Source organism: Ochotona curzoniae, unplaced genomic scaffold (genome assembly GCF_017591425.1).
Source record: "Ochotona curzoniae isolate NIBS_2020 unplaced genomic scaffold, NIBS_Ocur_1.0 patch28, whole genome shotgun sequence".
NCBI lineage: Eukaryota > Metazoa > Chordata > Mammalia > Lagomorpha > Ochotonidae > Ochotona > Ochotona curzoniae.
Genome location: NW_024466839.1, coordinates 3,132 through 25,562, shown reverse-complemented (window position 1 = coordinate 25,562; position 22,431 = coordinate 3,132). Strand labels below are relative to the sequence as shown.

Here is a 22,431-nt window from a genome sequence, read left to right as displayed (position 1 = left end):
GAGCGAGAGGGCGCGAGAGGGGCGGTGCCAAGAGACTCCTGAGTGGCGGAGGAGAGGGATGAGGCGGGGCCAATGCCTTCGTGCCGCTTTCCGATTGATGGTTTTCTAGATCCCGCCCCCGAGGGGAGGGGCAGACCACTGGTAAAAGTCCTCTGCTGGGCGCTCTCGAGGTCAGAGGCCTGAGTCTTAGACACTAAAGTATATGATGTTGAAGATGAGCGGGTGGCAGCGACAGAGCCAAAATCAGAGTCGGGACCGAAGGAGAGAGGCGAGTACTGATTCTTCACGTATTTTTACCCTTATGTCTACGCCAACGCCACTTGTCTCCTCATAATTGGGGCGTCCACTCTTTAGGCTGTGGCCCCACCCTGCCACAGTAGTTAGGGACCCCACGACGGAGGGAGGAGGGATGGGAAGAATCGTTTATTCTGGAATGGTGCTCACAGGCCCCTTTTTTTCCTTAGACGACAGCGTCGCACCCCCGACCACCACCACCTTGGGCACCACTCCGCGCTTCTGGGCGGAGGGACCCCGGCTGACCTGCTGTCCCGTAGTCCCGACTTGAGGACACCTGGCTCAGCCTGTCGGGTGGGAGGCGGGGCTGGACACACACCCCCGCCCCGAGAAGACGGGAGGACCGTGGCTCGGGCCTTGTCCGCCGCTTTGCCACCAGCGGCATTCCCCCCGCCCCACCCTCAACCCTGAGTCTGGCGCGCTGCCTCGGCCTCCGGCCTGGCCGCGGCGGTAGATGGAGCCTTCAGGGGGCCGATATAGCCTTGGGGGAAAGGGGTGCACGTGCACAGGGCGCAGAGATGGGCCTTCCCTTTCCCCTCGAGGTCTCTCCCGCACAAGAGAGCAGCGTGGGTCCAGTGAGGGAGGCCATTTGGGTCCTCCTCTGGGGATTGGAACCTCCCATCTTTTTTCCATCTTGTCTTCCCGCTGCCTGTGTAACCATTGCATCAGGCCAGCCCCCTGTTTGGCTCTGAAGGCCTCTGGCCCGAGGTTCCCCTGCTGATGAAAGCGGCTTCTCACACTTGCTGCAAGGCGAGGGAGGCTTCCCCAGAGAGCACAGCCCTGCAGAGAAACACCCAGGACAAGATTGCATCTGCAGTCCCCGGGGAGAGGCTGCTCTCTACCGCTCGGCTTGGTGGTTTATCCATTCACATGTAGTAAATAATGAGCACCTACTGTGTGCCACAGTTTTGGATCCTCGGCACATCGCAGCTGTGTGCTTCAGCGGAAGGAATGAACAAGTTCCCATGGCAGGAAGAAAAGCGAGGGGAGAAAGGAGTGGAGAATGGTCACCGTGAGGGGCTGCAATTTTGCATCGGGTAGGGCAGGCAGGAGTGACCTTCAAGTGACATTTCAATGAAAAGATAAGAATGGAAGCAAGGCAGTAAATCCTGCATCAAACAGGTGGGAGAGCTTTCCAGGAGAGACTACCAGAGCAGAGGGCTGAAGCTGGCATCCCAGGCCAGTGGGCTGGGCTAAAAAGGGAGAAGGAGTAGACGGGGAAAACCAGGGGCAAGAAAGGAAGGCACCATGGTGGGCCTTGTAAGCTGCTTTAAGGATGGTAGCCTTTTAGTGGGCATGGAGTAGGAAGTCCCTGGAGTACAGAGCAATGGCCCACGTTTTTAACACCCATCTGGCAGCTGATTTGTGAGGTGGCAAGCTCAGAAGAAACAGACCTGCAGATCAAGAGGCTTTTGTAATAACCCTGGGAGAGCAAATCCATCCATACTGGAAACAATGGACTTGGTGGAAAATACATTTTTTTTTAAAGATTAATTCATGGGGCCCGGTGCGATAGCCTAGCAGCTAAAGTCTTCATATTGCACGTGCCGGGATCCCATGTAGACGCCAGTTTGTATCCCAGCAGCCCGCTTTCCATCCATCTCCCTGCTTGTGGCCTAGGAAAGCAGTAGAGGACGGTCCAAAGTCTTGGGACCCTGCACCGTGTGGAAGACCGGCAGCAGCTCCTGGCTCTTGGATTCAGAGTGGATGGAAGATCTTCCTGTCTCTGTGTATCTGACTTTCCAGTAAAAATAAATCTTTTAAAAAATTAGCTCAGATTTATAAAGAAACAGTTTTCAACTACTATTTCACTCCCCAGATGGCTGCAAGTTAGGCAGAAGCTAGGATCCAGAAGTGCCATTCAGGTCTCCTACAAGGGCTCCAGGGCCCACATATTTGGGTCACTCTCTGCTGCTATTCCCAGGCCAGTAGCAGCTGGGATGTGAACTGGCATCCAATGGATGTCAGCCTTGTGAGCAATGGCTTTACCCAGTACACCACGTCCCAGATAATTTTATTATTGGAGAGTCATATTTACAGATATTCCATCCACTAGTCCATTCCCCAAATGGCCACAACCACTGGGGCTGATCAAGGGCCAGGAGCTTCTTCATGTCTCCCACATGGCTCCATGGCTGCAGGGTCCCAAGGACTTGGGCCATCCTCTGCTGCTTTCCCAATCCATGGGCAGGGGAACTGGGTGGGAAGTAGAGCAGCTATGATTCCAGCTGGCTCCCATATGGGATATAAGCAACACAGGCTGGGGATTAGCCTGTGAGCCACTGTACCAGTCCCTCCCCCGCCCCAGTTCTTCAGGAGTGCTTTTATGTTGGGTTGTGGAGTGTGAGGATAAGAGGAATTGGGGAGGATGCTAAGGTTTTTGACTTAAAGAAATGCCATTTACCAAGATGAGATGACCAGGGAAGGGGATCAGCAGGCATGGGTCTTGACACAAATGCTGATGGCAGAGGCCAAGGTCCAGCCTGGACATTGACACTCACCAAAGGATGTCAGTGTGAGAATGCAGTTAGAAAAATGCTACTTGATTCCTTCCATAATGTGTAGGTTAGTCCTTGCCCCGGCAAGGTTGAACCCTGCCTTGAACTTAGAAAAAGTGGAGTTGGCCATGTCCTCACTATTATGTAATCAGGATTACAAATGTCAGGAACTAAAAATAACAGAAGCCAGGCTCTCTTTCTGTGCTTGGAAATGACTACAGGAATCTTCAACTACTCATGTTTTTCAACTAGTCATGTTTCTCTAAGACTAGAAGTCAGCAAGGACGAATGGGAAGCTGGAAATAAAGAAAAAAATCTCTTTTGCCACTTTCCCAAAGTGGCTAACGTTTATTTTTGCTTCCCACAGTGTTCGAGAAGGAAGTGTATCTTCATACATCATCACACCTGAAAGCAGGTAAACTTAACCACTCCTTTCCCAACAGTGTCCTGCCTGCTACACACCTCCCTTTATTGATCCTACCACCTACAGGCTTGTTACCTATCCTGACCTGCCTCTTAACAGGGTGACCAAATCGCTATTTTTACAGCCTATCGTCATTGAAAGCAAACTCTCAAAGTCAGCCCCAAGCAAGACACTTACCAATCAAGGTTAGACTGATTCACCTGACCACTTGCTCAAGCTTCTCTACAATAGGGCTTGCTCATCCTCCCAGAAGCTGCCAGTGGAGTTCCCATATGGGGCTGAGGAATTACTAAGAACCCATAAGGATGTATATAGCCAGGTAGTTTGCTTCAAGTCTTGATCAGAAGGCAAAGAAGTAGTTAGCATAGATGAGGGGTTTACACATGTTATAGCCAAATAGAATGTTTTAGATGTTTATGGCCATATCATCCCTGTCACAACTATTCCCTCATCTCTGTTGTTGTAGCATGAAAGTGGTCATAAACAGTATGTAATGAGTGAGTGTGGCTCTGTGCCCAGAATGTTACAAAAACAGGCAGCAGAACAGTGTGCCAACCCATGGTGCAGGCTTTGTGAAATTTGTTTTTCCAGCTGCTAGTTCACTGCATTATCCTGAGCATATCCTTTTCCAGATCTGATCCACCTGCAGAGATGGCAGCAGAGCCACTGCCCTTCTCCTTTGGGACAGTGTCGAGCTGGGAGCTGGAAGCCTGGTATGAGGACTTGCAGGAGGTCCTGTCCTCTGATGAAAATGGGGGGACCTATGTCTCGCCCCCTGGAAATGAAGAGGTGAGTATGCTAGGTCTAAAAGCAAAGGTGAGAGAGAGCCTACCTTGTCCTTTCCCAACTCTTCTCCCTTTCTCATTCCCTTGAAGGAAGAACCCAAAACCTTCACTACGCTTGACCCTGCCTCTCTGGCTTGGCTGCCTGACGACTCAGGACCCGCAGAAGTCACCAACACCTCCCAGAGCCCGCGCTCTCCAGATTCTAGTCAGAGCTCCCTGGCCCAGGAGGAAGAAGACTACCGAGGAAGAACCAGGAAACGAAAACAAAGTGGCCAGTGCCCCGCCCGGGCTGGAAAGCAGCGCATGAAGGAAAAGGAACAAGAGAACGAGAGGAAAGTGGCACAGCTAGCTGCAGAGAATGACCGGCTCAAGCAGGAAATTGAGCGCCTCACCAGGGAAGTAGAGGCAACCCGCCGAGCTCTCATTGACAGGATGGTGAATCTACACCAAGCATGAACAGTCAGTCAGTCCTCTTTGGGCCACTACTTACCTTCTTCCACAGAAGTGGCTATGGGCACATTTTCACACTGTGCCAATGATGTAACCCATAATTATACATACTCCATAAGGGAGAGACAAAGAGAGAGATCTCGGCTTGTATATAAGGATTGTAAATTAATTTATTATTGTCTTGCCATTAAAAGTGACTTTGCAAACCAAGTGTTTCACTTTTTCTTCTTGCCTTTAGGTGTGTCAAGGGGTTTCCCTTCAGCTAGAGCCAACTGCTTCTTTAGGTCCAAGAGTTTAGTCACCTCAGCAGCAACCTGGTTCTTATCGGCCTTCTGTGCTTTGAGTTCTCGCACTATGTTGCCCTAAGAGGAAAGGGGGCAGGGTGATTGCAGGCCCGCTGAGGACTCGGCCTTTCAGGCTCCCTCAGGGCTGAAGCCTTATACCTGTTTTGTCACTTCATCCATCAGCACTTGTATCTGCTGTGGCCCAACTGTCTTCACTGTCTCCGCAGCTGCTGGCTTGGAGCATGCTTTAGCCTACAGAACAACAATAGGGTTAGCACCAGCTGCCAGACCTCTCCCCACTTCTCCAGTTTTAGAGAACATCCTGGAGGAAAGTGATTACCTTGAACTCCAAGGACTCTTCTAGCTAAGACAGGAAAGAAAAGTACAGGTGAGGAAGCAGCAGGACCAAAAGATAGGAAAGGAGTGTATGAGGACTGTTTTAGGAACACTAAGATGACCCTGGCTATTGGCAGGGAGAGCAGTTCAGCCTTCTCACCTGGCCCCCTCCAAAGCGCTGCCTCAAACTTTCAATCTGATCGTTTTCCAACTTTTGGAACAAGGGACTGACCTGTGGAAAAAAGAAAATTGCAGATCATTCACTGCTGAGGTTGTGCAAACTACTGGAATGACATCTACAAAGGTTCTTCCCAGCCCCAATCTGTGATCAAACTTTCTGAAGACCCTTCATGTTTTATGTAAAATGTGAAGATATTCAATTTTGTATCTCTTGGGCCATCATCTACTGCTTTCCTAGGCCACAAACAGGGAGCTTGATGGGAAGTGGAGCAACCGGGACAGGAACTGATGCCCATTTGGGATCCCAAACTTTGCAAGGTGAGGATTTACCACTAGGCCTCTGTTCCAGACCCTCAATTTGTATCTTACGCCAAAGATGAAATGGCTGTGCTCTTCCTGCCTATTGGCATTATGCAGATCCTAGTGTTTGTTTAAACTTCTACAAGCATTTTGTATGTCAGATAATGGATTCTGGCAATGACAAACCATAGGCATACAAATAATTTGGACAGCTGAGAGAATCCCATGCCCAAAATAAGGGGCTGCTGTTAACTGTGTAACAGGTTAAGCTACTGCCTGCACTGCCAGCATCCTGTATGGGCACTGGTTCACATCTTGCCTGATTCACTTCCAATCTGGCTCCCTGATAATGTGCCTGGTGAAGCAGGAGATGGCTCAAGTCTTTAGGCTCCTGCCATGCATGTGGGAGACCAAGAGGAAACTCCACGCTTTGGCTTGGCCCAGCCTTGGCTGGTTGCAACCATTTGGGGAGTGAACCAATGAATGGAAGATGTTATCTATCCTTCTCCCTCTAACTGTTTCTGTGGAATACAGATGAAGAGTGAGGTCTTCCTTAACCCAACCCCAAAGGCTGCCTAAGTATGATTTTTAAGAGAGGCTGATGGGGCCTGGCACTGTGGCCTAGTGGTTAAAGTCCTTGCCTTGAACGTGCTGGGATCCCATATGGGTGCCAGTTCTAATCCCAGCAGCTCCGCTTCCCATCCAGCTCCCTGTTTGTGGTCTGGGAAAGCAGTCAAGGATGGCCCAAGGCCTTGGGACCCTGCACCCGCATGGGAGACCTGGAGGAAGTTCCTGGCTCCTGGCTTTGGATTGGCACAGCACTGGCTGTTGTGCTCACTTGGGAAGTGAACCATCAGACAGAAAATCTTCCTCTCTGTCTCTCCTTCTCTCTGTATATCTGACTTTGTAATAAAAATAAATCTTAAAAAAAAAAAAAGGCTGATGTTCCAACTCTGAAACTTACTGTGCCAATCTGGTGTCCTGCTGGTAAGGTGCACAGGAAGTTTGTAGGCAGCACACTGCAGGCTGCAGGCGAGAGCTGTAGTTGGGTCTGGATGGTGGCACTAACTGTGGGCATGTAAGGCTGGAGCATGACAGATAGCAGGGCAGCTATATTCACTGCCATGCCGGTTACTGTGCCTGCCCGTTGCCTGGAAAGGAAGAAGTATAAAGTCAGATCCACCAGGACAGAGCCCATCAGCCACTATTCCTTTACCCGACTCTCACCCCTACCTACCTGTCTGCCTCACCACCTTTGATCAGCTTCCAGGGCTCATTCACCTGAATGTACTGGTTGCCATGTCGAGATATGGTGAGGATACTGCGTAAGGCATCCCGGATCCTAGCATGGGAGCAGACAGACCACGGCCTTTGCGGGGGCCAGCACGGAGCTCTCTCTCTCATACACACACCCCCCAGGATCACTGAGGGGAGACCAAGGTATAGGCTACTCACCGCGCCTTCTCCAGCAACTGGTGATAGTGCTGCAGCTCCAGGGTGATATGGGCCAAAAGACGCCGATCATCTGGGGTGAGCACCATCTCAGGCACAGCGCCCCCAAAAAACTTAGACACAAACATGCCAGCTCTTGATGAGGGTGGAGAAGAAGAGAAGGGAGTTACTGCCCAGTCTCCTTAACTTCCTTCTTAGGATTCCTGTTCAGAACAACATTTTCTGGCACCCTTAACCTAGAAGCACAGCCTAACAAACTAATGCTTTCATCTGCCTCTCCTGTAAGAACATGAATGCACATTTTAAAAAAAAACTGATGGACTTAGACATTTTAAGATGTCAATAATCAGAACAGTCAAAGTTAAAATATAGGTATTAACTGCTATCAAATGGCAGGTATTTGGCACGATGATAAAGATCCACTTAGGATTCTAGCATATGTTCACTTCTGCTGGGGTGTACACCAGCAGATGACTTGAGTGCTTGGGTCTCTGCCACTCACAAGAGACACAGATGAACTTCCTGGCTCCTGGCTTTGCTCTGGCCTTCCCTTGGCTAATGCAGGCATTTGTGGAGTGAACCAGTAGATGGAAGGTCTCAGTCTTTTTTCCAAATATAAATAATTGAAAAGACTAATGAATACATGTGGTTCATGACCAAACCTGAATGAGTATTTGGCAGGGCTGAGCAAAAGGCCCTGGGCTCAGACACTGGGACTGAAGAATCCTAAGGCATGGAAGAAAGGTATTTGGAATGCAGAACAGTTGAGATAGGAACCAACAATCAAATGTGAGCCCAAACTCACACAGAAACTCTGAGAGCAGGAGGCACTGCCTGTCTCTACACCAAAATAACGCCTTTCATCAGCCAGACCTCTCTGTGGTCTGCAAGGAAACTTTTTTTTTTAACCAGGAAGGAATAGATCTCCACTTCTACAAAAATCACTGAGAAAACAATTTGCAAAAGTCCACTTTGAGGGGCAGGCATGTGGCACAGCATGTTAAGCTGCTGCTAGTGACACCAGTATCCCACATCAGAGAGCCAGTTCAAGTCCCAGCTGTTCTGCTTCTAATATCTCCCTGTTAATGTGCCTGGGAAAAGCAGCAGGAGATGGCCCAACTACTTGGGCCCCCACCACCCATGTGAAAGACTCAGATGGAGTTCCTGGCTCCTGGATTTGAACTGTCCCCAACTTAACTATTGCAGCCATTTAGGAACTTTTCAAATAAATATATTTCTAATAAGACACCCCACTTTGGGACCAACTTTGCTAGGCCACATCTCTATAGTTGACCATTCCCTCAAGTTTATATGACCTAGTATGTGCTAGAAGTGAGTCCCAGTGGCTCCAGATGGACATTCAACCCATTACAGCCTCCTGCCTGTGACTGGTTCTCTCCACTTGCTCATCTCCTGAAGGAAGGCCCACCTGTTGATGAAGTTGCCCAGGTTGTTCAACAGCTCAGAGTTATTCTTGAGCAGCATGTCTGTCCAGGAGAAAGCGCTGTCCTGGCCCTCAGGCCGAATATACAACAAGTAGAAGCGCCAGATGTCAGCAGGGATGCCTGTTTCCTGGGCCATGTCCCCAAACACTCCCACACCGCGGCTCTTAGAGAACTTCCCATCCTCGTAGTTCAGGTACTCTGGACAGAGAAAGAAAGAGAATCCTCTCCAATCACACACTTCCCCCATCTACCCATCAGCTCTTTTTTTTCCTTCCTCAGTCTCGATTGTAGGCCTCCACCAAAGGTTGAGTAGCTAACCTGCACAGAACTTAGCAGTTCCTATCCACTCTGGCTCCTCTTTTCTGTTTGCCTATACCTACTACAAAGGGGTGGGAGCTGTGTAAGTTGGTAAAATCATCTGGTCTAGTCCTGTCAGGTGGAACTCAAAATCCAATACATCAAGAGCAGGCTAATTTAAAAGTTCTTAATTTTGCATAGTCTGAGAATGATGTCAATATCCAAATGGCCCTTAGCAGGAAAAAGTTTCCCTGTTTGGACTGGAGTCGTGGCATAACAAGTAAAGCCATCACCTGTGACACCAGCATCCTGTTTCGACTCCTGGCTGTTGTGATACAGCTCCCCACTAATAATGTGCCTGGGAAAGCAGCAGAAGGTGGCCGCAATGTTTGGGCCTCTGTACCCACTGGGATATCTGGAAGAAGCTGCTGGCTTCAGCCTGGCCCAGCTCTGGCTGTTGCAGCCATATGGAGAGTGAACCCAGCATATGGAAGATCTCTGTCTCTTCCTTTTTGTAAAATAAAATAAGGGCTCCCCCACTCCTGCTTTAGACTTTTGCTTTCTTCAGCTTCTGGTTTCCTTTCTCTGGATTGGCTGCTTGTGTTTTTATATGAGTTCCTATCTTATCTCACTTCCTAACTCAAGACCCAGTAGCTCTCCAGGATCATCTCTCAAGGACTGCACCGCCCTCACTCCCAGGGAACACACCATCTGCATTCTTCCAGGGCACCAACCTGTAGCAATGAGGTGTTTGACCAAGGTGTAGTTGTCCTCAGCTCCTAGAGCTGAACAAGGAAAAACTAACCCATGGAAGGGAACATTGTCTTTGGCCATGAACTGATAGAGGTCCACCTAGGAGAACACAGTCAAAGAGATCTGCTGAGACTTCCTTCAAAGACTTAGCAAAGAACAGCTACCCAACCCCAATAGATAGCAGTACCCCACCACACATGCACACACACATACGCACACACACTCATCTCCCACTACCCAACAGGTGAACCAGACTTGCTCACTTGCTCTGGGTTCTTCCACCACCTCTCCCACTGGTCTGTGTAGTTGGCTGTGATGGACAGGTAGCCAATAGTGGCATCAAACCAGACGTAGAATACCTAAAGGGTCAAGAGGGAAAGAGCCCTACAGTGACTAATTCCAAGTCTCAGACCAGAATAGGACACAATCAACAGTCTAGTCAACTACCCAAGGGTCTCAAGTTAACGCCTCAGACGAATCACATAGTTTGAAAGGACAAGGAGAAAAGAGCTTTACCTTGTCCTCGAAACCTTCTAAGGGGACAGGGGTTCCCCATTTGAGGTCTCGGGTTATGCAGCGTGGTTTTAAGCCATCCCGAAGCCAGGAACGAATGATAAATCGGGCATTGGGTGTCCAGTCACTACCTGGCAATGTCTTCCCCAACCATGCCTCCAGTCGCTCTTCTAGCTGAAAAGGCAAAGACAGGCTGATTTAGGACAATTTCTCACATGGTTAGCATTTAAACACAGTGTGGGTAGGCCCAGTACGTTAGCCTAGTAGCTAAAGTCTTTGCCTTGCATCCACCAGGATCCCATATGGGCACTGGTTTGTATCTCTGCTGCTCCACTTCCCATCTAGCTCCTTGCTGGTGGCCTGGGAAGACAGTAGAGGATGGCCCAAAAGCCTTAGGACCCTGCACCCTCATGGGAGACCCAGAAAAAGCTCCTGGCTCCGGATAGGCTCAGCTCTGGCCTTTACAGCCTCTTAGGGAATGAACCATGAATGGAAGATCTTTCTGTCTCTCCTCTCTGTAAATCTGACTTTCCAATAATAAAATAAATCTTTTTTTTTAAAGATTTATTTATTTTATTGGAAAGTCAGATATACAGAGAGGAGGAGAGACAGAGAGCGAGATCTTCCATCTGATGATTCACTCCCCAAGTGAGTGCAACGGCCAATGCTATGCCAATCCAAAGCCAGGATCCAGGAACCTCTTCCGGGTATTCCATGCAGGGACAGGGTCCCAGGGCTTTGGCCCGTCCTCGACTGCTTTCCCAGGCCACAAGCAGGGAGCTGATGGGAAGTGGAGCTGCCGGGACTAGAACCAGTGCCCATATGGGATCCTGGGGCGTGTTCAAGGCGAGGACCTTAGCCGCTAGGCCACGGTGTCAGGCCCAATAAAATAAATCTTAAAAAAAAAATACAGTGTGGCAATATATGATTAGGAGACTCAGGGGACTTTGACACAGCAACTCTACATCAAGGAGTTTATTCAACAGATATAGTCACATAAAAGTATGGAGACACGTACATAAAGAAATGCAGCTTGACAGCAAAAACCTGAAACTGCCATAGCTCAGATGAATACGATGCATGCTGCATCAATACCAAGAAATATTCATAAGGCCATTGAAAAGAATGAGGTAATTTACATATACATATAAAAAGATCTACAAAACAGATTATCAAATAAAGCCAACTGGAAAACAATAATTATATAATGTTATTTTTAAAGTAAAAAAATATACAATTAATTAATATAAAGTCAGACAAATTTTTGAAGGAACACATTTTTAGTGCTTATTCTCAGGTGGACTTACAAGAACTTCAACTTTCCTACTTTTCTACCATAGATTTCCATCTGAAATTTAAGAAAAAAAATTCTTGGCAGTGCAGGGGAGGGGGAAAAAAAAAAAACGGCCTTTACCACTTTTGTTAAGCACAAAAGGAAAGAGAAATCTTTTTGAAGGGCTGGATTATGGGTTTCATCCACGTAAATTCCACATCAGAAATGGGAGCAGCTCCTCTGGCCTCCTAATGCACTCTGCTGGTGACACTACATGGCAAGACACAGCCACATGCTGTGAGTGGAGCAGAAGACGTGGCCACCGCCGAGGACAATCCAGCAATAAAGCACGCATGCATTTCTATCCCTGACACAGCCAGGGATCGCACTTAAGGCATTTACGATGCGCATACTTCAAAAAATGTAATAATACCTATATAGAGAGCTTGTGTTACATGCCATTATACGCAACATTATATGTTGCTACACAATAGTGAAAACTACCTAATATCAAACATTTGATTGACTAAGCTATGGCACCCAGAGATAAGTACTGTGGAAGCATATGAAGCCAGTATACAGAACAGCTGCATCCCATATCAGAAAATTATTTTTATCTGTCTGAAATGATACACACACATACATACTTACACAATGAACAAATGAGAATCTCTATGAACTAAAACGAAGATGTTTCCAGAACATATCAAATCAAAATGGCAAAATTAAAATGAATTAAGGTCACTGGCGCAAGGTTTCTTTTGGGTAAAGAATATGGGTTGTTTATTCTTGCACCATTTCTGTGAACTGGAAATTATTTCCAAATAAGTTAAAAAAATACATAGCTCCTAACGTGGAAGATCAATTAAAATATGGCACAAAGTGAAAGCAATCAGGTTGCAGGAGGCATGTGTGTCTCATGATGACATAACTTCTATATACTAGGTTGCAGGAGGCATGTTTGTGCCATGATGTAACTTCCACATGAACTTACACATATTGCTGAATCGACACAAAGGGAAACCAGCGGCCGTAGCCTGGGGCTTTCCCTCTGTGCCCTCTCATGCATTTCTTCTCTTTACAATAGCAGAACAGGCAATTCTTAATGGAAACTGCAAACACATACAGGTGACTGGCTGCCACAAGTGACTGGCTATCAGTGTTTATGGCCAAGGCAGGGGCAGGAAACACCAGGTTGAGGGGAAGGCCTTCCTACCTTAGGGAGGTCCAGGAACAGATGCCGGGAAGACTTCACCACAGGGCTGGACCGACAGACTTTACACTGAGGCTTCTGTGAAAAGATTCCAGGTAAGGGGGTGAGGGGGTGGGTCAGCAGCAGGACTGCAGGCCAGGGGCAGCTATCTGGGCTACTGCTGGGACACAGAGGGGTGAGGCCCCTCGGGCTGACTAATGCGTGGTTTTACTTCACACTCACCATTCCCATAGCCCTCTCTGAACTTCAAGCTCACAGTGTCATGACATGTGTTCCTCACAGTTTCCCATCACCCTCCTGGTACTCCAGAGGTCAAAGTGGGCTCTGAGCACAGACCAGGGCCAGAGCACTGCGTCGTACCGAAATGTGTCAGAAAAGGGACAAGTAGAGGGATGACAAACACCATCTCATTGAGGAGGTGACATTCAGATTAGGGACTGGGAGAGCTGGCTTGGGAGACAGTGCAGACCTATTTAGAGCCAAGCATGAATTACAGAAACACCAAAGGAGGAAGGCTAGAAGAAAACAGGGATGGGGCCAGCCAGGGAACACTTGCAGCTGTTTCAATCAAGCTTCCCTCTCAGGACCTCTTGTGAACAGGCCTACATCCAACTGCCCAGCTAACACTTCGACTTGGATGTCCACTAATCATCCTGAGCTTAACAAACCCTGACTCTGTAATAGCAGTCTGCCCAAAAGGCTGTTCCCACCCATGGATGTAGATGGTACTACCATCAACCCAAACTGATCTGGCCACAAACTTACAGCCCATCTGTTTCTTCTTCACCACCCCAAATTCCAGCCTAGCCAGCTCTTTAGCACTCTCCCTGTAACACACATCCTATTATTATTTTTTTTTTCCATTACTGCTAGACCAAAACACCAGCACCCCAGTTCTGGACGCTGGCCTCCAAATCCTCCTCTCTACTTGTTTCCCTCCCATCCATAAGCCACATAATAGCTTACCATTCATTCATCACTCTCACAACCATTTCTACCACATTCGCACTCATTAGGTAGAAGTATCTAGAGAGGATTTAAAGCATGTGGAAGAATGGCCTAGGTTATGTATAAATATGATGTCATTTTATATAAGGATTCTGAGTATGAGTTAATTTTGAAATCCATCCACAGGGCATCCTGGAACCAATCTCCACCCAGATCCAGGTAGATGGCTGTGATTATTTGGTTGGTGCTGGGCTCCTCCCCATGCTAGGCAAGAGCCCACCTTATTCCCAACATCTAGAATTGGTCTATAGTAGGAACTCAAAAAACATCTGTCAAATGAGTGAGTGAATGAATCAGCAAGTTAACAAGTGAGCAACCACAGGCTAGAAGTCAGAGGTATTTATGAAGAGAAGGATCACACAGGCATAAGCAGCCTGAAGGAGCAGCAAGGGTTAGGATACCTGTATTTCCTGACATGGCACTGAGCACATAGTAAGTGCTCAATAAGCATTGTTCGAGTCACTGAAATGGGTCAGAAAGGACCAGCATTAAAATGTCCTAGGTGTTAAAATCATCACCCTCGTTGGGACTAGACTGGCAGTCCCTCCAATAACATGTACTGTCTCCTTTCAGGCTCCCTGAAGACCTTCCTCCTCACCTTGAGCTCCACGGCATTGATGAGCTTGCCACACTTGTCGCACTGGTCACCACGGGCCTCCTCATAGCCACAGAAGGGACACACTCCCTCCACAAAGCGGTCAGCCAGGAAGCGGGCACAGTTCTCACACCGCAGCTGCTCCACAGTATCTTGCAGCACAAAACCGCGAGACAGCAACCGCTGGAAGATGTCCTGCGTGATTCTGACAAGGTAAGTGAAGGACAAGGAGAGTCAGAGGAGGCAGTGTACCGCTCCTGTTACCACTCCCACCAGTCAGGGGATCCATGTGCCAAAGCATGCAGGCAGGCAGCACATCAAGACAAAAGGTTACCCCATCTTTTTCAGAGTTTATTGACTAAGCTCAGCATCCTCATGCATATTCCCCAACAACACATGCTCCCTTCCCTCCCTTGGCTACCCCAGCCCACAGTCAGGCTTCTGCACATACTGAATCCCCTTGCTAATGCCTGGGTACCAGTATGGGCTCTAGTCAGATCCTATGTTTAAGAGGAATGCTCAGATAGCCACTTAATTCCTTTTATCTCCAGGCTGTTATCACGGGCCTCTGCCACAGCCTTCCACCTCCATCTCTGCTTCCTTAGAGGAAACCTACTTGGTCTGCTGTGGGGTGGTGGTGCGACCGAAAATATCAAATGAGATGTTGAACCATTGGTAGATGTCAGCATGGATGGTGTGGTACTTGTCACAGATCTCCTGTGGGGTCAGGCCCTCCTCCATGGCCTTGGTCTCCGTGGCTGTGCCATACTCATCTGTTCCACACAGATAGAGGGTGTTCCACTGGCGGAGGCGAGAGTACCTGGAAGGTGGTGAGCAGAGGGCCCTTGTACCCAGGATCTCTGCCACCCAAGGGGCACCCCCCCCCCCCAACGAGGCCCACTCCTCCCTCAAGAGGTCCCTTCCCCAGCAGCTAGCTCCACCTGGCGAAGACATCAGCACTAAGGACGCAGCCAATGATGTTTCCAAGGTGGGGGACATTGTTGACATAAGGGAGCGCACTGGTGATGAGCACGTTCCTTTCACCAGCCACAGGTAACCTGGTATGGGAGGAGGAAGAGGGAGCTCATGGCGGAGATGCAAGGGTCAACAGAGACCTAAAGGAACTACAGACTTGTCACAGTCTTGTGACAGTACAATCCTTGAATCTGCAGGACCTCAAGGCCCCCCCATGAGCACAGAACACAGACCATCCAGAGCTGCAGGCACAGGGCCCTGCTCACATGAGCAAGCCTCATCCCAACTCTGGTTTCCATCTCTCATTACCAACAGGTTCTTTTCTGTTCACCCAAACTTCCCCAAGTACTGACAAAGATCTCCCTCAACTCTGCCCAATCATCATCCTTCTCCCAACTCCTAAGAACCCTGCCAGCGCTGACCTCTCCCATGCTTCCCAGTTGCTATGGAAGCTTGCCTCCATTGGAAATCCTTCTTGCTCACCTCCCCACATACCATACAAGTATACAAAGTTCTTCTGGGCCCCTCAATTCATAACCCATGCTTATCATTTCCTCATGGCCAAACAAAACTAACAGGCCCCAGCCATTGCCTCCACAGCTTCCCTTCTCTCTCTTCCAGGATCCTTTGTAGTCAGCCATTTACCCTAATACATGAAGTCATTCAGTTCAGTGTCCTTTCTCTGCTGTTTCACCCTTGACAGCTCAGCTGCATCATCCACTGCCAGTTGGCCCTTCCAAGCACAGACACCTCACCCCAACCCCCATCACCTTCCCAGCTGCTTTCTTATCTCACCATCACTGCCCCCCTCAGCACTTTCATACAAGCTGCTGCTTCTAGAATCCCATCAGGTAGCCTGTCTTGTTCCTAGAATCACATGACAGCTTACTGCCTCACAACAGATCTTCCTAATTTCTCTCGCATTCACTATCCTTTCTCCCCATAACCAAGGACACAATTTTCTCTGAAATCCAACTTGAGAAATCTACTTCTTCAGGCAAACTCCCCCCATGGCACACCAGCCCCGCACACAATCTTTCTCACACCCCAAGTCCTTGAGCTCTTTCTGCCCTTCTCACACTCTACTCTTGTTCAGCTCCCATTGTAGCTCACATGAGAGTGCTTTCCAGTGAGGCCGTTACATAGGGGAGTAGGCCCTGGTTTCTGCCTACAACAGGTTTTTTCTATACCACAGCAATCCCCCATCATCTGCTGGGGACCCACCTCAAGATCCACAGGGGATGCCCACAACTGCAGAGATGGCTGAACCTATGCATATACCAGAGTACCTCAAAAAGTATATGGAAAACTGAACTGAAAGATAAAGAAACTTTAAAATATTCATGGAGAATTATTTGTAAGAAACTATGCCTGAATTTCATTTTTTAAAACACCAAAATAATTTTTGTTTTGTTTTGATCTTGAGAGCTAGAGAAAAAGATCTCATCCACTGATTTGCCCCCCCAAATGCCTACAACGGCCAGAGCTTGGGCATAGCTGGGAAGCAGGACTCAACCCAGGACTCCTGCATGGGTGACAGGGACCCAGTTACTTAACCATTACCACTGCTTCCCAGAATATGCAACAGCAGGAATCTAGAACAGAGAGGGGGCAGGACTAGAACCCAGGTACTCTGAAAGCAAGCACCTTTCCCTCAATTCATTTAATTCCGTTTCCCCCTCCAGACTTTTTTTTAGTACCTTCATATTGTATACACACTTATGTAAAAGCGTAATTTGTAAACTAGACTCAATGAGACATTAGCAATAACTAATAATAAAACAGAAAAAAAATTAAAGATATACTGTGACAAAAGTTACTTGAAACTTGTGTATCAGTTAATTCTGGAATTTCCCATTTAAGAGTTTGCAGACTCCAACTGAACAACAGGTAACAGGAAACCACATCAAACAAAACCAAGGATAAGGGAGAATTACTGCACTCATGTAATTGTGGACTGGGATCAGTGTAATGGAGCACCAGGAAGGGCCAAAAGGGATTAGGATACAGTAAAGCCACTTAGCTAGCATAGAGGGCTTTCAGTATCAACTACATTACCCTCTACTTACATTGAACGAGGTTAACCTGCATAAATGCCTGCAAAAGTCCTTCCTATAAGCCTACAGCCTCCTGTTCCTCAGGCCTTCACACCTCAGGGTTTATCTGAATCCATCTCTGCCCATCCTTACCCTTGCCGACCTGCCTCCTCCACCTGTCAGGTCTGTCCTTTTAAAAGTAGCCTCTATTCCCTTCGGGCATTTTCTCCCATGATATCCTGTTCTTTACTGTCCTAACTTGCTATGATTTGTAACTACACATTTCTGTAATCCTTCTCTAAATGCCCATCCAACTCAAAGTCCCATGAAATCCCAGAGTCTGTTTCATTCCCATCCATTTACCATCTCTAAGCCCCACTCATCTGCACCTACTCACACTGGATTCGGCCGGGGCCGGAGCGGAGGCAAGCTCTCCAGGCCCTTCTCCCAGGCGCTGACAGCCAGGCCAATCTCTTCCTCAGAAAGGGTGGCCAGCTCCTCCTCCTAGGAGTAGACAAAATCCTTTGCCACATGAGCGAGACTCAACAGGGTAAAGAAATTCCTGTCTGTACTTTTCAAACACAGAAACAGCGAGGCGCCATGGATAAGGTCCATCCACCTCCCACCTCTCTCTCAGCCCCCACCCCCGCCCAGGATGCACAGGGAAGCTCTGCTCAGCCCCAAACCTCAGGCTCATTGCTGACAGGCTTCTCCTCAGCTGGGCGGGGTTGCGGCTGCCTCTGGAGGTAGGGCCGGAGGGCCGCAGCGCCCTGCTCCTGGAGCACAGTCTCTGCAGCTCGTTGACAGGGCTCCTGGGTACTCAGTGTCTGGAACCAGCTGCGCAGGGCCCCCAGCTCCTCTGCAGGTGTGGAGGGAAGGAAGGGATCAGCAGGCCTCAGTAGCTGGACTGGGCAGGTACACTGTCTCTTCCCACTTCCCCAGAGGAGGGAAGCTGCCTCCACCATCACAGGCTGTAGCTGCCTTGCCAAGCTGCACCACGACCTAGGCCAAGGTTCCACTGCCCATTCTGCAACCCCTACCACCAAGCTGCTGGAGTAGAGGTGAGGGTCTTACCTGGGAGGTAGGCTGGGTCTTGGAGTAAAGGGCATAGTGCTCCCCACAAAACAATGTCAGCTACAGATTCTGTCTCCTTTGTTAGGAAAAGAAAGAAAAAGGTGACCAGGCGAGAAGCTCAATTTTTTTTCTCCATGGTAATAACAGCAGCTAGTGCTTGTTGAGCACTTAATACATGTCAAGTACTCTGTTAAGCATGTTAACTATCTCAATCCTCACAATAACTCATTGAGGGATTACTATTTTTCCCCATTCCACGTGGAGAAAAAAATCAAGATCAAAAAGTTGAAGAGATTTGTCAACTTAGGGAGGGGCAATGTTACGGGAGGGGCAGTGTTTAGTGTTTACTATTTATTTCAGATTTATCTTATTTATTTGAAAGGTAGATAGACAAAGAGATCTTCCTTCCATCTGCTGGTTCACTCCCCAAATGGCTGGATTAGTCAAGGAGACAAGTATTTAGCACATTAATTCCCAGGCACATTAGCAGGAAGGTGAGTCAGAAGCAGAGCAGCACTCCAATGCAGGATGCTAGTGCTGCAAACCCACTGTACCACAAGGCCAGCCTCAGTGCTGAGGACTGAATATTCTGAGCACGGTCCTCTCTCTCCATCTTAAGCATTTCTACAGTCTCCTTTTCAAAGTCAACTCACCCCAGCCAGAAAAGGGCTGTTCTGCCGACTCAAGCTCTGGTCCAGATGAGTCAGGGCCCTCCGGACTGGGCCAAGAACATCCTCCCCCTTCTTGCCTTGCACCACCAAATAGTACAGGGCAGCAGACAAAGCTGGCTAAAAATACAGGGGACATGGGTCAGGATGGCCACACACAACAAGGGCCTGCCTGCCATCCCCCAGGCTTCAGTCCTACCTGCAGCTCGGTGGCTTCCCATTCTAGCCATTGGTTGGTGAGATCATCTTGCTCCCAGCCAGATAACAGAAAGAAGTACCTGCCCAGAAAGACAGCAAGCAAAGATTGGTCGTTAGAGTAGTGCCCTTGTCATCCTTCAGCGAAACGATGGCTGCAAGTAAGGCTACACACTTTCTCCCTCTCCCCAACGGCAAGGACCCATACTGACCGGCAGATCGCACTCGTGGAGAAGAGGTAGTTGCCACTGTCCAGTTCCAAGACAGGGACCTTAGGCCGGGTCAAGAACGGGACCACACAATCTGATGAGGAAGGGGAAAATAGGTGCAAAAAAAAAAAAAAAAGAGAGAGAGAGAGAGACAGAAGACAAGAAAAACTTGATCAACATGATAAATCTCACACTGTTCAGGGAAGAGAGATGGACACAGTCCACCAAGATCTCAGGACAGAACCATTGGGAGTGCATGGATCTAGAATGAACTGGCTGCGGGCAGGTGCTCAGCAACACCACCAGCTACAAACAACAGTGAAGAGGTGGTGGCGCTGGGACAATCTAATGTAACCCAGGGCACAGGAGGATTATCCAGTCACAAGGAAGAAGGAAATTAAGAGAGCTGGGAACAATGACCCAACCCTGGCTCGGATTGAGCAGAGGTCAACAGAAAGCAGTGAGGCCGGGTCTGGCCGGAGGGAGGTGTGTCTTCAGAAGGACCACGCGTGTCTGGGGTAAAGGGGTGCACAGGGGACAATCGGGAAGGGGAAGAATGGTTCTGGAGGGGAAGCGAGGTCCTGGATGACGAAAGACGCAAAGCCACACATGAAGGGAGGGTACACTGAGGTTAACGAAGCGTTCGGAGGGGAACTGGAGGTTTGTCAGGGTGTCAGAGGTGTCCTGTCCGCCCCCCTCAGCCACCGCCTCCCAACACCAACCCAAATTACCTTCGGGACCTACGGTGCTGATGAGCAGCTCTGCACGGCCCCGGACCCTCCCGGCTGCCGCCAGCACCGGCAGGCTTCCAGGGCAGCCTTGACTCACGAACAACCTCATTCTGCCGCGAAATCCACGCTGATGCAAGCGGAATCAGCCCTCCCGCATTTAAAGTTGAGCGACCGCCGCGAAGCCCGCCGGGAAATGGAGTTCCGGATTGAGTAGAGGTTCTTGCAGTGCTGCCGGAAAGTAGACTCTCTCTCCCATCGTGCAACGCGAGCGAACAGGAAGAGACCACCATCGAGACGGGGGAGGCCGCCCACACGATTACTAGAGCGGCACCTGCATGGTGCTGCATGCTGAGAAGTGATTTGTTTAGATCCAGGGTGAAGGAAGCCTTGAACCTTTCTCGTCCTGTTGTGGTGGAGGGTGAATGTCATAAGAACAGCTGCTCACAAGGTGGAGAAATCCACCATGGGGAGAGGGTTCGGGGAGGGGTGGGGGGAATCCCAGTGCCTTTAACATTGTGTCACATAATGCAATAAAATTAATTTAAAAAAAAAGAGGAAGAACAGCTGCTCGTAGTGGCCAACTCGCGACTCAAGTTCTGACGGATCAGAGGATTTTAATCTGTTTTATTTGAGAGACGGAGAGACGCGGGGAGGGGGGGGCGGGTGGCAACTGGAGTGGACGAGAGGTTTCCAATCCATTGACTCACTCCCCACATTCCCGCAATAGGTGGAGCTGCACCAGAATACAAACAGGAGCCAGGAACTCAATCCAGGTCTCCCACGTGCGTGACAGGGACCCAGCCAGCTGAGATTCTTCTGCTTCCCAAGGAGCACAGGAGGAGGTAGATCAAGTTGGGGGTAGAACTGAGACACCAACCATGGCGGTGGCATGGGCATCCAGGCTAGGTGAAATGCCTGCCTTCAGAGATTGAGTTAGGAGTTAATGATGAGCTTACTTGAGTAATAAACAGCCCAGGGCGGGAAGCGAGCAGAGAGCTTGGGGTGTGAACCATCAGACAGAAGATCTACCTCTTTGTCTCTATTCCTCTCTGTATACGCCTTTGCAATAAACATAAAATTTATCTTTTTTAAAAAGTTTAGGGGTCCAGCGCTGTAGCCTGGTGGCTAAATCCTCACCTTGCATGCAGCAGGATCCCACATGGGTGCCAGTTTGTATCCCGGCTGCTCAACTTTCCATCCAGCTCCCTGCTTGTGGCCTGGGAAAGCAGTAGAGAATGGTCCAAAGCTTTGGGACCCTGCATACATGTGGGAGACTGGGAAGAAACTCCTGGCTCCTGGCTTCAGATCAGCTCAAATCCAGCCATTGCAGCCACTTGGGTAGCGAACCAATGGACAAAAGATCTTTCTGTCTCTCTGTAAATATGCCTTTCCAATAAAAAAAATAACAATTTTTTTTAAAAAAGGAAAGAAAGAAAACAATTTTAGGAGCCAATGCTGGTGGTGTTGTAGGCTAAGCTTCCATCTGCAGTGCCAACATTATATATGGGTACTGGTTTAGGTCCTGGCTTTTCCATTTCTAGTCCAGCTCGCTGCTATGGCTTGGGATTGCAGTAAAGGATGACTCAGGTCCTTGGGCCACTGCATCCATGTGGGCGACTGGAAAGAAGCTCCTGGCTCCTAGCTTTGGATCAGCTCAACTCCAGCATTATGGCCATTTGGGGACTGAACCAGCAGATGGAAGATCTTTCACTCTCCTTCTCTCTTTGTAAAATTTGCTTTTCCAATAAAAAATTCTTTTAAAAAGCCATGACTTTTTAAAAAGCCACACACATATACAAATGCATACACACATACATATATGTCACATACATTATTCTTACATTCACATGAATTCACACACATACAGAAATTAAGAAGGTAACCTCACCAGTTTCCCATTCCTCTGAGGGAAGAGAATCCACTCCTTGGACCGAACCCTTTGTACCTACTTCAACTAAGAATTCTTGTTTTATCTTTGTTAACAGCATGGATGTTGCTGATTTGTGTCTGAAGATCACCTTTAGGTTTGCCCTTCCATATTCTTCTCTCTTCTCCAAGAGAGGTGATTCTCTTGGGGCCCAGTGAGACAGTTCAATTGGCCAATCTTCCAACTTCAAGCAATGGGACTCCATATGGCACTGGTGCATGTTCCAGCTGCTCCACTTCCCATCCAGCTCCCTGCTTGTGGCCTGGGAAAGCAGTCAAGGATGGCCCAAAGCCTTGGGACCCTACACTCACATAAGAGATCCAGAAGAAGTTCCTGGCTCCTGGCTTCAGATCAGCTCAGTTCTGACCATTGTGGCCATTTGGGGAGTGAACCAGCTGACGGAAAATCTTTCTGTCTCTGCTTTCTGTAAATGTGATCTGCCTTTCCAATATAAATAAATCTTTTGAAAAGAGAGAGAAACAACTCTCAATTCCTTATACTTCCTCTCTTTGTGGG

General features: G+C 48.7%; 2 protein-coding genes across 4 annotated transcripts; one reads left to right on the top strand and one right to left on the bottom strand.

The window, feature by feature from the left end:
* The first annotated feature begins 114 nt into the window (after positions 1–114).
* On the top strand, positions 115–4,661 carry LOC121166984 (DNA damage-inducible transcript 3 protein). 2 transcript variants are annotated; one of them, XM_040996319.1, is made up of 4 exons: positions 115–268; positions 3,160–3,207; positions 3,849–4,005; positions 4,092–4,661. In XM_040996319.1, exons 3-4 carry the CDS (start codon positions 3,868–3,870, stop codon positions 4,455–4,457), a joined length of 504 nt encoding a protein of 167 aa, XP_040852253.1. In that variant the 5' UTR covers positions 115–268; positions 3,160–3,207; positions 3,849–3,867; the 3' UTR covers positions 4,458–4,661. The 2 variants fall into 2 exon arrangements, with proteins under 2 accessions (XP_040852253.1, XP_040852250.1); XM_040996316.1 differs by lacking the exon at positions 115–268 and adding an exon at positions 1,253–1,306.
* LOC121166983 (methionine--tRNA ligase, cytoplasmic-like) lies at positions 4,606–20,130 on the bottom strand. Of its 2 annotated transcripts, XM_040996314.1 has the most exons (22): positions 19,989–20,130; positions 19,261–19,351; positions 19,053–19,131; positions 18,839–18,973; positions 18,186–18,261; positions 17,798–17,970; positions 17,509–17,615; positions 15,042–15,158; positions 14,717–14,920; positions 14,104–14,305; positions 12,501–12,575; positions 10,015–10,185; positions 9,762–9,857; positions 9,480–9,597; positions 8,433–8,646; positions 7,007–7,138; positions 6,789–6,893; positions 6,516–6,702; positions 5,232–5,303; positions 5,076–5,099; positions 4,895–4,987; positions 4,606–4,813 (listed from the first exon to the last, which is right to left on the bottom strand). In XM_040996314.1, the coding sequence occupies exons 1-22, from the start codon at positions 20,095–20,097 to the stop codon at positions 4,667–4,669; spliced, it is 2,727 nt and encodes a 908-aa protein (XP_040852248.1). In that variant the 5' UTR covers positions 20,098–20,130; the 3' UTR covers positions 4,606–4,666. The 2 variants fall into 2 exon arrangements, with proteins under 2 accessions (XP_040852248.1, XP_040852249.1); XM_040996315.1 differs by lacking the exon at positions 5,076–5,099 and having other exon boundaries at positions 19,989–20,129.
* Between the last annotated feature and the right edge of the window lie 2,301 nt (positions 20,131–22,431).

Bases quoted from the DNA above. Each gene is read 5' to 3' on its own strand.
- LOC121166984 (XM_040996316.1), top strand. From the start codon at position 1,260: ATGGCAGGAAGAAAAGCGAGGGGAGAAAGGAGTGGAGAATGGTCACC. The intron at 1,307-3,159 runs GTGAGGGGCTGC...TGCTTCCCACAG, and splicing joins AGGAGTGGAGAATGGTCACC to TGTTCGAGAAGGAAGTGTAT. The intron at 3,208-3,848 runs GTAAACTTAACC...ATCCTTTTCCAG, and splicing joins ATCATCACACCTGAAAGCAG to ATCTGATCCACCTGCAGAGA.
- LOC121166983 (XM_040996314.1), bottom strand. From the start codon at position 20,097: ATGAGGTTGTTCGTGAGTCAAGGCTGCCCTGGAAGCCTGCCGGTGCTG. The intron at 17,971-18,185 runs GTAAGACCCTCA...CCACACCTGCAG, and splicing joins AGACCCAGCCTACCTCCCAG to AGGAGCTGGGGGCCCTGCGC. The intron at 5,100-5,231 runs GTGAGAAGGCTG...TTCCTGTCTTAG, and splicing joins AGCGCTTTGGAGGGGGCCAG to CTAGAAGAGTCCTTGGAGTT.